General features: G+C 37.0%; 1 protein-coding gene across 1 annotated transcript in view; it reads left to right on the top strand.

Annotated features, from left to right (window-relative positions):
- LOC141539319 (myelin-oligodendrocyte glycoprotein-like) overlaps window positions 1-9,364 on the top strand; it is a 52,225-nt gene extending 42,861 nt beyond the window's left edge. The window contains exons 6-11 of the mRNA XM_074261929.1: window positions 123-215; window positions 570-911; window positions 2,902-3,009; window positions 5,633-5,749; window positions 6,443-6,606; window positions 9,075-9,364. Coding sequence (XP_074118030.1) covers window positions 128-215; window positions 570-911; window positions 2,902-3,009; window positions 5,633-5,749; window positions 6,443-6,606; window positions 9,075-9,134 — 879 coding nt within the window. The 5' untranslated portion in view covers window positions 123-127 and the 3' untranslated portion in view covers window positions 9,135-9,364. The remainder of the gene's footprint in view (window positions 1-122; window positions 216-569; window positions 912-2,901; window positions 3,010-5,632; window positions 5,750-6,442; window positions 6,607-9,074) is intronic.
- The last annotated feature ends 6,566 nt before the right edge of the window (window positions 9,365-15,930 follow it).

Raw genomic sequence — 15,930 nt, 5'->3', positions numbered from 1 at the left:
TAGGCATGTCTTTTCCTGTTTCCTTATCACAGACAATGCCTCCATTCATTCTATTATAGTCATTTACCATCCAAAATTCCACATCAGTTATTAATACCTTCCTCTTTCTGTGTCCTTCCTAGGTAAGATGGAGAGTCTTGATCTCTCAGGCTTCTTTCTCTCTAATGTTGTGATTGCCTCCATCTTCTTCCTCAAGAAACCAACAATGGCCTCAGGTAAGTGTATTGCTTCATTTTGATTCTTGTCAGGCTAGAAATGGAGTTCTAAGCACTGAGGGTGGGACATATAGAGATTCTATCTCTTCTTCGGACCCTCCAAAACCATTTTCTCAATTTTCTTCTTCCTTATTATTTTCTCATTGTCTTGATACACTGCCTCCTTCATCAGATGTTCCTTTTACATTTTCCCCATCCTCTCTTACTCTCTACTTTACTTCCCTTCCTCCCACGTGCTCATCCTATTTTAATATCATCCTTCATACCCTTTTCACATAAACCTTGTATAAATTTCCATCTTTTGCTGTTCTTTTCTTTGATTTTTTTGTCTCTTCTTCCTGCCTGATTGAACAGGACAGTTCTCAGTGATTGGACCGGCAGGACCCATCCAGGCCTCACTTGGGGGAGAGGCAGAATTATCATGTTACCTGTCTCCACCTCAGAGTGCTCAGCACATGGAGGTGGTCTGGTTGCAATCCACTCGGGTGGTACATCACTATCGAGATGGGAAGGATCAGTTTGGAGACCAGGCCCCTGATTACCAAGGGAGGACAGAACTGGTGAAAGATCCTATCACACACGGGAATGTGACCCTGAAGATACGAGACGTGAGATTCTTAGATGCAGGAAGGTACACGTGTCTCTTTGAAGATGGTTTTCACCAAGAGGATGCTAATATGGAGCTGAAGGTCACAGGTGAGCCGAGGCCTGTATTGGACATGTTTATGAATATGTATGGAGGGAGGAGAGATGTCTTCCCAGCTCTGTTATAAAGATAGTCACAACATTTCCTAGTTGGAAGGGAACTAAGTGGTCATGTGACTCCCATACCTTTCTGAACAAGAAATCTTTCTCTATAAGCTCTGAGGGTGCCTATTTTTATTTGGCCTGTCTCCTTGGCCCCTAGACTGGTACCTTGCAGAGAGATGATGCTTAAAAATGCGTGTTGAATTTGATATAGCTTCAAGCCTTTGCTCAAAACCTTCTAATGAGAAGTCCTTCTGCCTCTCTGGGGGAAGAGGTCCTTTTCTGTTCTGCATAAATTTTAATCAACAACAGCCCTAAAGTCAAGTGTACCTGAGTTAAAATCTGACCTCAGACACTTAACACTTTCTAGCTGTGTGACCCTGGGCAAATCACTCAAGCCTAATTTCCTTAGTTTAAAAAAAATTAATCAACGAGATTTTTTTTTCTGACATCAAGCTTAAATCAATTTTCTTGGACATTTTCACCATTGGTACTAATTCTGAACTGAAGGGACAAGTGGAACAATTCTAATCCATTTTTCCATTTTTTCTATGTGTGTAAATCTGGATAAATCATTATGCTTTTTTATATATTTCATCATTTATAATAGGAGAGGATTGAGCCTGACAGCCTCATTTGTCTCTTTTAGATTTAATTCTATGATTTTATGATAAATATGTAGCAATTTTCTCATCTTAATCTTCCAGGGTGAGGCTGGCTACATTTCCTTTCAAGACACTAAAGTACTTTGAAGAAAAAGTGGAGTTATTCTTCTCTAATGATTTCAAAGGCACCATCCTATTGTGTTTCTTCCAGTTTTAACTTCCAGTGATTAGCATTCCAGTTCTATTTAATACATTAACAACAACTATCTTTTGCAAAGGATTACAAATCCTTTTACAAAAACAGAATTACAAATATTTCCTCCTTGTGGCACACTCTTTCCTACACCACTCTAGTCCCTGGGGATGGCAGGGAAAGTAGACTCAAACCAATGGAAGTTTTTACCTTGACTTCCAGATATGGCTTAGCCTAGAAATGGCTGTTTGCTAAAGAACTGCACTAAGTTCTTGGGGCTTTGCTTTTTCCTTTCTGGCTGCTGGCAAGTCCCTGCAAGGACTGCAGCCCCCAGATGCTCTAATGGTACGTTTTGATTGCCATCTTCAAGATGCTTTACCTGAAAGTAGAAAAATGCTTACACTAGAGGCAGAAATAATGACATGACCATATCTTCTCAGTTTAAGGCTGGCTCTGTGTGAAAGACAATTGAAGATCCCTCTTCTCATTCAGAGGTCCACAAAAAGTGGATTTCACAATAGCTGATTCCTTTTGCACATCAAGTTCAGAAGAGCAAGTTAAGGCCTGATGTGTGAAAAACTACCTAGTAATTAGAATAATACCAAAGTGAAGAGGACTCCTGTAAGAGTTAATTGACTACCTCTCCCTGTGAGACTTTAAACAAAACTGGAAGATCTCTTGTATGGAAAATCTTAGGTGAGATTTTTATTAAAATATGTGTTGAACAAGACAGTTGTCTCCATTGCCTTCTAACTCTGAGATCCTGTGAGTGTAATATCCATCCCAAAGTACACAAACTGATGCCTATTCATATTTATATTTCCTGGTATAATCAGAGCAGTTTGATGATGTTTTTTACAAACAGGTGGGGCTAAAATCAGGTGATGTGGCCTGAGCTGGGATTGGAAAATGAGGATATAGGCATGGCAATATTATTGGTGGAAGGAGAAGGAGGTATATTGTTGGTTATAAAACTGCAGCAGGGAGCAGCAGAGGCCAGAAAGGCCCAGCATTTGGCCCTAGATCTGGGTTTGCTCTTTCCTCTGTTGGGGTTTTAGAGTGGGAGGTAGGAAGGGAAGATGATGTAAGGATTGGTGCATTACTGCTCTGGTTCTGAGACTTATGTGCAATTGTGTTTTAGGTGGAGAAACTGTGTCACAGACTTTGCCACCAATATACTTTTTGTTTCTCACTGTGTTTTGGTTTCTCATATATGCAGTCTTTTTGTTTTTGATGCTACGATACCAAGGTAATTATGAGGGGAAACTGGGGTAAGGGCTTCCTATTTGACTCTTCAGGTATATCTGGTCAGGGAGAGCACAAGGATTTTGAACCCAGAGTTGTGGGAGCCTGACTTTTACTAAGTCACTTCGTTTGCCAAGAGTTATCCATCATTCCCTCAGGACACTTGATGTTCTATATTCTTCAATGCCTACCCACAGAACCCTGCTTCTTCCAACTACTTTGTAGTTATGTGACCACATGAGTCCTACTTCCCATGCCATCCACTCCTCTACATTCTTTTGGGGACCTCTGAGAAGAGCTATTCCCTCCTATCCATGGCCTTCTTTCTCCACTGTTGGTCAACATACTCTATAAAAGTCATGTACTAGGCTTTTGGAGATTACGAAGACCCCATTTCCTTCTTCTTCCTCTGTCTCCATCCCTGTCTCTGTGTAAGATGCCATCTGTGACTTTTCAAACATTTAAAAAATGTTTACATTTACCAAGATTTTAAAGAGTTGCCCTACCCTTTCCTTTGAACTATGGACCAAAGAAAGAAGTTGATATTTTCATAACTTTGTACTTGTCCTCAAAGAGCTAAAAATCTTTGAGAGTGAGCCATGGATACAAAACTGAGATAAGTACAAAGGGAAGATCTGTATAATATAATGTAAGAAATCTGAACAGGGAGAAATAACTTTTACTTGGTGATAAGAAGGGGTCAAGAAATGTATCAATGAGGGTTTCACCCCTGAGATGGATCTTGAAGGAAGAATGGACTTAGATAGAAGTGAGGGTAGGCTAGAGGTAATTCTTGTTTGGGGAGGAAGCAAGGAAAGGGGAGGTGACAACAAAAGGAGGAAAAACAGAGACTAGTACAGTTTAGCTTAAATTTTTCATACTTGAATGAACCGATCAAGAAATAAGTTTTTATTAAGTACCATTGTATACAAGGCATATTATAAAGAATATAAAGAGAAAAGGGGAAAATCCTTTCCCTAAAGGAGCTTACATCCTAGTAGAGGAGATAAAATCAATTTATAAATCTAAACAAATGAAAATAAGATAATTAAGGGAGGCACCAGCATCTGTTAGATGTCATCTGGCAATTGAATTGATATTTGAAAAAAAAACAACTATAGATTCTAAGAATCAACCTTTCAGAGGGAATGCATTGCAGGCAAAAGTTCTAACCTGTATAAAGGCATAGAGTTGGAAAATGGAATAGATAGAAAAGTAGGGATGTGACTGTATTTTACTTTACAAGGCTTGAAGAGAAGTCATGTACAATGTGGGGTCAGGATGTACAGGTGTCTAAAAGGTTAGACAAAAGAATTTATATTTGAACCTAGAGGCAATAGGAGTCACTGGAGTTTTTTTTTTTTTTTGCAGAAGAGAGACACAGTTAGACTTCTGCTTTAGCAAAATCACTTTGGCAGCTTAGTGGACAATGGAGAGAGGAAAGATTTGAAATAAGACCAACTGAGAAATCGTTATAATAATCCAAACAAGACTTGACTGAGTCCTATAGTTGAAAGTCATCATGTGAGCAGAGGAGACTTATAATGTGAGGCATATTAAAAATTGAATTAATAAGATTTAGCAATTGGCAATGGATTACTTTACAATCTTGAATCTGTGTAGCTAGACTATAGTAACATTCTTGAGAGGAAGTTTGAAAGTGAATTTTATTTTGAGAACAAGACAACAATTTAATATTTAGCTGGTTAAGCTAAAGTCATTATTAGGAATGATGGAAATTAGCATCATGTCAGAGTGATGGTATAGAAAAGTATTAAAGAGTGAAAAGTTCAGAGGTCATGTTGAAGAAAAAGGTATGGCTTAGAGGAAATGAGGCATAGAGAAAGATAGCATGGATATCAATTTATAGACAATGGGAAAGTCAAGGGTATATGACTATGTGACCTTTTTCTGACTAAGTTGGAGTGGAGGAATAAGTCATGGAACTTAAGGAGATTAGGAACCTGAGAAGCTAAGTTGTTTGAAGTAATACTAACACAGATATCATATCTTTGTATGACAAAAGTTACAGAAAGAAATACTGTGAGTAAGATACTCTCACTGAGAAAGAAAGGGGTCCAATAGGAAAGAAAATTAATTAGATTCTGTATTTATAGAGTGATCCTCAAAGTCAGGATTACTGAGTAATAGCAACAGAACTGGAGTCTGGAAGGGGTAATGAAAATGAATAGCTTTCTTAGTTTCTCTCAAAGACCAGTGTGTTGGGGAATATGAGGGAAGATACAAGAAATATTGGAAAGGAAATCCAAAGGATGAAATATTTCTGAGGCCCAACCCACTCTCACTGAGTGCCAGAAAATGGGAGGAATAAAAATAATTTTGTTAATTAATTAAGGGATAAGAAGCAGAAAAAAAAGTTTAAAACAAAGGAATGTTTGTTATCAAGGAGTAAGAATTGCATAGGACACAATGTAAAGGTGAATAGATCACTCATATATGAAGTGCTTCAGGGACTGTGATTAATTTATTACCTTAGGTGTGGTGCAGCTGCTAAAGATACTATATCTATGTGAGAAACCATATCATATGTGATCCTTGCTATGGGGAGGGGGCAGCAGAGAAAACAAGATCACATTCATCCTCTCAAGGTTGGGGGTTTCTGGCAGTATATTTTCACAGGTCAAGTCCCTGGATTGGGGAGATTGGTGGGATTCTGGTTCTGATTACTTCACTGGAAATTGAAATGGCTCTTTATTACTTATGGATACGGCACAGATGCAGAGGTAAGCAGGGATAGGTGGGCAGCAATGTGAAAGAATCATGAGATAATAATAAAATCTCTAAGCAGCCTAGAATCTGAGTGTCTTTGAAGCAGTGTACAAGTACCTTACCTCTCTTTGTTCAGTATAGTAAATGGGTTTCAGTATAGTATCTCGATATATATTTACATATCAGGCCTAAACCTTGAGTATTTTTTACCTGTATACCTCTCAATCCATGTACTACCCTTACCTGTAATTGTGTCCTAATGACCACATTGCTCCAATTTCTTTGTGCTTTCCAATCCATAGGCAACCATCATTCTGAATTTTGCCTAAATTCTGAGTGTCTTCCATTTTCTTTACAATCCAGACTGAATTTTCACTTTCTCTTTTAAAAAACGGATCCATGATCTCCATGCAGTTTTGACCCCTTAAATGTGACCGGTTCCTATGTAAGCTTGAGTGCTAGGTCTCTCTTGTCCTCTTCTATGTCAATACTTAAAGTATAGAGACCTGGACCCCTTCTGAGTATGGATTAGCTAAAATAGAGTGTGGTGCATAAGGCACATTTGTATTCCATTTGGAAATGTTTGAGGGCCCAGGAATATTAAGGCATCAGAAATGGATAGTCCCAGACATTGTTCCCCAGGAGAACTGGGAATATTTATCTTGTTTCTCTTTAATATAAGCTCATAGGTCCTTTTTAATATGCAGGATTTATTTTTGATGAGACTTCACTTGGAAAAGAATGGAAATTTGGGGTACTAATCGTTTTGCTGACAGTGACAAATATCATTCCCATTGCACTTCAAATAAAATATGTCTGTCAACAATGGCACCATCACAACACCCAGTCAGATCAAGGAGCTGACAATCAGGTAATTTCAGGCAGGGTCTGCATTTCATGCAATGAGAAGCAGTTATCTTTGTAATCATCTAGTGAGGGACAAACCAACAGGCATTAATTCTGAGTTGAACGTGGTTCAGAAATGAAAGAGTTTGAAAGGGAAGGGGAGACTTATAAGAATAGACTTGGTGGGAGGCTTGGAAGTATGAGGAAGGTCCTGGACAACCTCAGACTAGGCTGGGAAGAGAACAATAGAGGGAAGTCAAGAGAGCTCATTCTACTTTTCTTCCCATTTTCTTCCCTCCTTAATAACTCACATGCTTTTTGCTACTATCTCTTCCTTAACCCCTATCTCATATACTAAAGTGGCTTTCTCTTTGCCAAGGCCAACCCTTCTTCATGCACATGTGAATTCTCCTATTCCATCCTGTTTCATCCAGTGTATTTCCTCTGATCATCATTTTCTCACTTATTTCCAATCTTTTCCTATCTATTGGCTACTTCCCTATGGCCTGTAAATATGCTCATGTCTCCCCCATCCTAAAATAATTCTCACTTGATCTAGTCATTCTCACTTGATCTATTCATCCCCATTAATAATTGTTCCATATTTTTCCTCCTTTTGTCTTTAAAATCTTTGAAAAGGTCATTTACAAGAAATGTCTCCACATCTTTTCCTTTCATTCTCTTCTTATTTCTATAATCTGGATTCTGATTTTATGATTCAACTGGAACTGCATATTCTAAAATTACTAATGTTCTTTCAATTGATAAATCCAATTTTTTTCGATCCTCATCTTTCTTTGCCTCTCTGAAACCTTTGAGACTATCACTCACTTTCTTCTATTCTTTCTTCATTTTTAAGGCACATTTTCCTGGTTCTCCTCTTACCTATTGGAATATTCCTTATCAGTTTCCATTTGCTGTATTTTCATTCAGACCATGCCCAGGAACTATGTATATCTCACATGGTCTGTTCTAGGCCCTTCACTTTTTCTCCTTCGTGTTTACTATTGCATTTGATGATGTCATCAGGTCCTATGAATTCAATGATTATTTCTATGCTAGTGATTCTCAAATTTGATTATTCAGCCCTAACCTGTTCACCCCCAGTTTCTCATCTCCATTTGTGTTTTGGACATCTGAAATGTGTATGTTATATAGACATCTTAATCTCAACATGTCTAAAATTTAACTATCTTTGCCCCCAAATTCTTCCTTCTTTCTAACTCCCCTATTACTGTGGAAGATACCACCATCTTCCTTGTCTTCCAACCTCACAAACTCTCATCCTCATCTCCTTTTTTCTTTTTCATTCCTCTCACCACTAGCATATCTGATCTGTTGCTAATACTTGTCTATTTTACATTAATAACATCTGTCCTATATAACTTCTTATCTCCAGTCAGCACCACTCTTCTGAAACAGGCTCTGATTATCTCACAACAGGACTATTGCAATTGCCTGCTGATTAGCCTCCTTGCTACAACTCTTTTTCCCCCACTGCAGTCCATCCTCCGCTCAGTTGATAAAATGATCTTTCTAAAATATAGGCAGCCACAAGCCTTGGAGACAATTTATTGTCTTTTAGGGAAGAGGCAGATTTCCTAATATGCTGGTGTTTGTTGACTTCAAGCATCCAAAGAAAGTCAGATTCTGTTTCTTTATTAGTCTTGCCAAAGATCTGGGGTCAAGAAAGAAAAAAAGCAGGAGTTGATTGTAACTACTCATTTATACCAAAATAAGGACATATTCTAATATGGCTTCACTTATGTCAAGAAAGGCAGAATACTTTGACTCCTTCTGCTATCACACAGATAAAAGGCGATTTGAGAGGGAGAGCACTAAGCACTTTAAAGGATCAGAGAGGTGTCACGCAGAATACTGATACTTGAACTGAGCTTTAAAAAAAGACAAGGATTATGAGAGCCATCGAGGAGAAAAGGATGCATTCTGGCCATAGGAGACAGATTGAGTAAAGTTTTGACCATGAGAGAGGCAATGTCAGGTTCGGAGAGTAGGCGGTTGTTAGGATTATTACTAGGTGATAAGTTGGTTGTCTGCTACTTAATAATTCTCTAGCTCAGAGTTCATACCTTTAAAAGAGTTCAAACCTCTGAAGGAGTTTATACCTTTAAAGGTTTGAACTCCTTTAAAGGGGTGAACCAAGAAGATTACCTTGTCTTAAGTTCTGGCCCATAACATCTGTAAGAATCCTAACAGGTGGTAGTCCAGTTTGGCTGGAATATAGAGAAGAAATGTATGAAGGAGTATGTGAGACCCATCAGATTCATTCAGCTGCAGGTTGTAGTCTGTCCTGTTTTCTATTCCTAACACACACCCTTTCTTCCTCTCTACTTTAGATAACTTTCATCCCGATTTATGCTCCCTATTTATTTCAATCATATCTACAACATTAATCAATAGCCAGGCCAATAAGGTCTTGTTAATTCTCACCTCTCATCATGTAGCACCTTCAGTAATTATTCCTGTTTCTAGGGAACCAGATGGAAGTTTTGGAATCTGTGTTGCAAAAAGCTATGGATGATTCAAAACTGAAAGACTTGTACTGGGAAATGAGTACAGGAGTCCTGTGACTGCTGAACCAGAAGAGATGATCACACATCAGATGAACAAGAGCAAGCTAATGATCTCCCTGACTCTATTCCATGCTAGTTTTGAAGCATGAAGACTATTTCATATTGTCCTGAGAGAGTCGGAATGGGAAGAGGTGATTACCTATTTTCCATCTAGCCTCAATGATTACAGGGCTCACATGGCCAACTCTGCCTTTTTTTTTTTTTTTTCCTATTTATTCTTTCCTGACCTTAGGTTAACAAGTTTCTCATGTTGGAATTATCAAGAACTTCTATGTCCAAAGCACCACAGAAAAATACAAATTATCCCCACACCATGGAAGAGTTCAAAAAGAATTTTTAAAATTAAGTAAAAAAATTGGAAAGAGAAATGAGAATGATGCAAGAAAATCGTGAAGAGTGAACAACTTGATAAAGGAGACATATACACACACTCCACTGAAGATCTTAAAAACCAGAATATGTCAAATGGGAAAAGAAGTACAAAAATCTAATGAGGAGAACAATGCCTTAAAAAGTAGGATTGGCCAGTTGGAAAAAGCAATAAAATTCACTGAAGAGAAGGACTCCTTAAAAAGCAGAAATGATTAGATGAAGAGAAGGTACAAAAGCTTCATTGGGAAAATAATTCTTTAAAAATTTAGAATTGGGCCAGGGGATGTTAGTGACTTTATGACATATCAAGAAATAGAAAAACAAAGTCAAAAGAATGAAAAATATAATAAAATGTGAAATATATGTCATCAGAAAAACAATAGACCTGGAAAAACAGATCCAGGAGAGATAATTTTAGAATTATTGGATACCTGAAAAGTATGATTAAAAAAAAGAGTATGGAGATCATCTTCCAAGGTATTATCAAGGAAAACTGCTGTTATATTCTAGGTCGTGAGGGAAAGATAGAAATGGAAATGGTCCAGCTATCACCTCCTGAAAGAGATACCAAAATAAAAATGGCAAGGCATATTATAGCCAAATTCCAAAGTTCTCAGATCAAGGAGAAAATATTGCAAGTAGTCAAATATTGTGGAGCCAGAGTAATGATAACACTAGATGTAGTAGTTTCTACATTAAAAAATTCAGAGAGCTTGAATTAGGATGCTCTGAAGGACAAAAGAGATCACATACCCAGCAAAAGTCAGCTTAATCCTTCAGGGGAAAATAGATGTTCATTGAAACAAATGACTTTAAAATATTCCTGATGAAAAAACCAGAGGTAAATAGAAAATTTGTCTTTCATATACAAGATTCAAAACAACTATAAAAATATAAAAAGGAGAGAGAAATCATAAGGAATTCACTAAGATTAAAGTGTTTACATTCCTATGTGGGAAACTGATAGTTGTAATTCCTCAGACCTTTCTCATTAGGGAAGTTAGAAGGAGACAGAAAGCATAGTTGAACTGAATATGATGGGATGCTTATCTAAGGCAATAAAATTAAGGGGTTAGAAAGAAGAATATGGGGCAGTTAGGTGGCACAGTGGATAGATAGAGCACCAGCCTTGAATTCAGGAGGACCCGAGTTCAAATCTAGTCTCAGACACTAACACTTCCTAGCTAGTTAGTGTTTTGCATGGACAAGAAGAAAAAAGGAAGAATAGAATAAACGGGAAAGTAGGATGGAGAGAAATACATAATTGGTAATAATTATTGTGAAAAAATTTATAGCAAGATACTCTAAGACATTTCTCAAATATATAGAAAACCTAGCTAAATTTGTAGAAATGAGAGCCATCCCTCAATTGATAAATGGACAAAGGATATGAACAGGTAATTTTCAGATAAAGTAATTGAAGCTATATAGTCTTATGACAAAATGTTCCACATCACTATTGATTAAATAAAGGGAAATTAAAACAATTCTGAAGCACTACACCACACTTGTTAGATTGCCTAATATTATAGAAAAGGAAATTGAAAAATGTTGGAGGTGATATGGGAAAGTTAAAACACAAATGCCCTGTTATTGGAATTGTGAGCTGCTCTAACTATTCTGGAGAACAATTTGGAACTTAACCTAAAGGTCTATAAAACCATGCTTACTCTTTGACCAAGTGATAGGCTATTAGGTCTGTGTCCTGGAGAGATAAAAACAAAAACAATAAGGAAAATTATTTATATGTACAAAAATATTTATAGCAGTTTTTTTGTGTTGGCAAAGAATAGGCAATTGAGGGTATGTCCATAAGTTGGGGAAGGACTGAAAAAGTTATTTTATATGAATGTAATGAAATATTATTGTGCTGTAAGAAATGATGAGTAGGATGCCCTCAGAAAAATCTGAAAAGACTCACATGAACTGATGAAAAATGAAGTAAGCAGAACCAGGAGATTATTGTACACAGTATCAGAGACATTGCATGATGATCTATTGTGAATAACTAAGGTAATTTCAGTACTGCAACAATCCCAGGCAATTTTTAAAAACTTATGTTCAAAACTACTCTGCATCTTCAGAGAAAGAACAGGTGAAGCCTGAATTCAGATCAAAGATACTTTTTTTTTTCTTTTACTTTATTTATTTTTCTTGGGTTTCATTTTGTTTGCTTTCTTTAATAGAATGATTTATTTGGAAATTTGTTTTACATGACTACACATGTATAACCTATGTCAAATTGCTTGCCTTCCCAATGGGTGAAGAGTGGGAAGGGAGAGAATTTTAAGCTCAAAATTAAAAAAAAACATTAAAAGCATTTTTACTTATAATTGAGGAAATGTAATATTAAATTACTAAGAAAAATGAATGTTAAAAATTGTCTTACATATAATTGGGGAAATATTAAAAAAAAGAAATTCAACTCAAAAATAAATTTTAGCTTTCCATCCTACTGGAGCATTATAAATTACTGAATTCTGTTCTAATCAATTAATACATATTATAATTTGTTTATACTTAGCATTCCTCTTTTTGTAAAGGAATAAATTTCTTGTCCCATTCCTGATTCATATTGTACTTTGGATACTTTTGTCATTTTGTCTTTTAGGGAGCATAAAACTTGTAAGAAATAATCACACTTATTATTATCCTCAGGGCAAAAGTTTGTTAGTGAGTCAATAAATGTGGGATGGAATATAGCGAGCCTTCTTTCACCAGAGGCTAATTGGCACAAACCTGAAGCCAACCCAGCAGCATAGTGAGGTATAGAACAAATGGGGCTGAGTGTCCCTTGCATGTGTTGTTTGGCCTATTGCATCCCTAGGTCCTACCTAGCATCTCCATTCTTGTGTTATGAAAGATGAGAAATCAATCATACCTACCAAGGAAAGAAACTTCCCTGAAAATCTTTGCCTTCTCTGTCAGCTACCCTGCTGTGACTATAATTGCAACCCAGGAACTTGGAGGAATAAAGAATTCAGTATAGCTAGATGTTCTTTCCTTAAGAATCACTGCTACCTTCTTTCCCACAGTTTTTAATTTTCCTGTGGTGACCTTAAGAATAACATTCCTTGCTGATCGTGACAGCCCTTATTGCTTGTAGTTCTCCATGTACCTGCCCATTCATGCTTTATTTTAGACCTTTTTCTTCTTTTTTCAGAAATGAAATTTAATTAGTTCTTTTATCACACTTGTTTCAAAAATGTGAACTTGTTTCTATACAATGCATGTATAAGGGAACATTTTGGGTATAACAAGAATTTTGAGTTTGCTTATGGGAAATTTACATGAGAAATAGCAAGAATTTAGCAAACTGTGCTCCTTCATGATAACTTATAACCTGCAAAGTTTTCTACAAACACTCCCATGAGCAAACTTTGATCTTTGTCAAAGTGCAATATTTATTGTATATCTTCTGGTGTAATAGGAACTGTGACAGAGGAAAGTTGGTTACTTCTCCCATTTAGCCATGGTCTCCAGAATCAGGGTGGTCTTACCCATTTTTCTCATCGTTGCCAACCTGCCATCTGGAATCCAGATTGAACAGAGAATCCTAAGTTATGGATGCTGTCACCATTTATTGTAGTATTTATACATTCTAAACCCCTTAACATCTATCAAAATGTGATGCCATTTTTACTAGATTCCTTTCTAAGGAAGTTTTTGAACATGGTGTCTTTAATTAACTGCACTTGCTCCTTAAATTTAAAATTTTATTACAAGATTTTCATTAATTAAGAGCAGGATTCTCAAACGATGGCCTGCGGGCCAGATGCGGCCTGCTGAGGACATTTATTTGGCTCCCTGGGTTATGGCAAATGGGCTGAGGGGAGGAGACAGTGTGAGTTTTTGTTTTTACTATAGTGCATTCCTCCAACAGTCTGATGGACAGTGAACTGGCCCTCTATTTAAAAAGTTTGAGGGCCACTGGTTAAGAGCTTTGGGGGAACTCAGATGTTGAGTTATAATAGAACTGATAATTAAGTATATAAAAAGCTATAGAATATTGTAGTTAGAGGGTCTTCTTTGAAGTCAGGAAGCTTTGGATTCGTATCCTGACTTTTGACATACACCACCTACAGGAAAATGGGAAAATTATTTAGCCTCTTAGTGCCCCAAGCACTCTAAAGTCATTGAATACGTAGAGAGCATTTCCATACCAAGTGTTTCCTGAGCTGATGAAAATAATAATTCTAGACAAAATGAAGAAAAATGTTCTCACTTTATGGATTCCTAGTTTATTAATTTGTTGATGAAATCTACTTTGAGATTGGAAGGCACTATGTTGTAGTGGAAAGGCAACTCTATTTGGGACAAAAGTATAGTTAAATGAAGTCATCAAAAACTTATCAAGCACCTACTCTGTGCTATGCACCCTTCTAAGTTCTGGGATTGCGAAGTAATGTCCTGCTCTCAAAGAATTCATAGTTTAGTGGGAGATATAACATGTAAACAATTCTGTATAAACAAGCCATATACTAAATAAAATTGCAAGTAATCAAAAGAAACAAGATACTAGCATTGATAGATCAGAAAAGACTTCTAGTGGAAGGTGGGCTTTTATCTGTGAGTTGAGGGAACCCAGGAAATCCAGGAGATAGATGTCAATGAAGGGAAATAATGGGGCATCTGTGTTCAAACACTGTATTTGACACATTAACTGAGTGATCTTGGACAGGTTATTTAAACTTTTAGCACCCCAATTTCCTCAATCACAAAACAGGAGAGTTGGAGCAGACTAATGATATCCAACTAAAAAAGAAACAACCATATATAAGGGAACCTATGACCACACATTGGCTTAGACAACTACATATTAACATCTATTCCTATAACATCTGGGAAATGTTATGGATCATATCTTTGATAGCTCTGGAGGAGATGACATCTAAGGTCTTTTCCAGCTCTTTATTACCTTATTGCAAGGAATTGTCCATTTCATATGAAGACATTTGAGTCCTGAAAAGGCAGAAAAAGGCATTCTTACAAACAAAAATGATAAAAATCAACTTGGAAGAAAGAACTTTATAGATAAAATGTTCAGGAGAGACATAGACTGTTCTGTGGACCAAATAAGAAATTTTCAGATGAATATATTGAGAAGCTTTGTTTGAAGATAGAGAATTGACTGAGGTAACAGTAGCAGCAGGACATTGAGATACATCAACTCATTTGAATGTGACTTGTTTCTGAGTATTGAATGTTGATACTTATAAATTATAGAAAATGCTCTGGGATTTTTGGAAATTCCTGACATTCCTGACAGAGGTATATTTTTTGAGTTTCACATCCTGTTAGACTCAAATCACTACTTCAGAAGAGGTGATAATTTGCAGTAGGTAGAGATTCACCAGAAAGAAGCAGGAGAATAAACTGAGTGTAGGAGTAATCACAAGAAGCCAGGGACAGAAGTAGAAGGTAAAGAAAGGAGCTTCCTCAAACTCCTTCCAGCTAATAGGAGAAGGTGAGAGATGATGGGAAAATTCCTTCTTTGCTTTGCTAGGACTTTATTGTTTGGAAGAGCAGCATAGCTTTGCTTATTGGTTAGAAAAAACATGGTTCAGCTGAGAGCACTCTTCAGAAACTGTGCTGATTGGAGAAGAGCAGAAACCTTCTGCTGTGCACAGAACTCTCTGAGATTATTGCCCTTTAATGCTATCCATAGCTCAAGTGAGTGCCCTCTACTACTACCCATTATAGTTTGAGAGAGTTCTTTTTATGAACTATGCTTGTGGAAGAGCTTTTGCTGCCAGAAGGTAATTACACAAAGCAAAAAGCTCTTTTGTGAAGAGTTGATTTGGGTTTAGAATTCTATGGGAATATTTACTGAGGAAAGTTGGAAAGGGGAAAGTGAAGTAAGCCCTAAAATCTGTTCAGGTTCCCAAGAAGGCTCTTTCCCAGCTCCATCTCATATTTAGTTTCTAGATACCTGGCAACTCTCCCACTGCGTCACATAGGGTTATGTCAAAAAGGAGAGCTTTGGAAGCAGAGGCTTTTTCCTTTCTCCTTTAGGAAGATTCCCTGACAGAGAAACTTCTCTGAACAAAGCAAGAGCTCATCCAGATAATTTCTACCCTAAACAGAAGGCTGTATCATTTATTGACTCATATACCCAATGCCCTAGCACTCCTAGACCTTTCTGCTCTTTGGGAGGTCATCCGTACATTGATGTTAGGTTATTCCTTCTAGAACAGAGGCTGCTCACTTCAAATTTACATGGTCAATTCTTCTATTCCCTCCAGCCAAATGTATCCTCAACCTTATCAGTCATTGGCTTTTTATCTTTTTAACAGTTACTAATCTTCCATATTCCTATCTGACACTTATCCCACCCTCCCTCTCACAGTCAAATGTCCTCCTAGGAAGAACAGTCATCAAAC

Source organism: Sminthopsis crassicaudata, chromosome 1 (assembly GCF_048593235.1).
Source record: "Sminthopsis crassicaudata isolate SCR6 chromosome 1, ASM4859323v1, whole genome shotgun sequence".
In the NCBI taxonomy this organism is placed as follows: domain Eukaryota; kingdom Metazoa; phylum Chordata; class Mammalia; order Dasyuromorphia; family Dasyuridae; genus Sminthopsis; species Sminthopsis crassicaudata.
The sequence above is the reverse complement of the archived record's forward strand: the minus strand, read 5'-3'. Positions and strand labels throughout refer to the sequence as shown.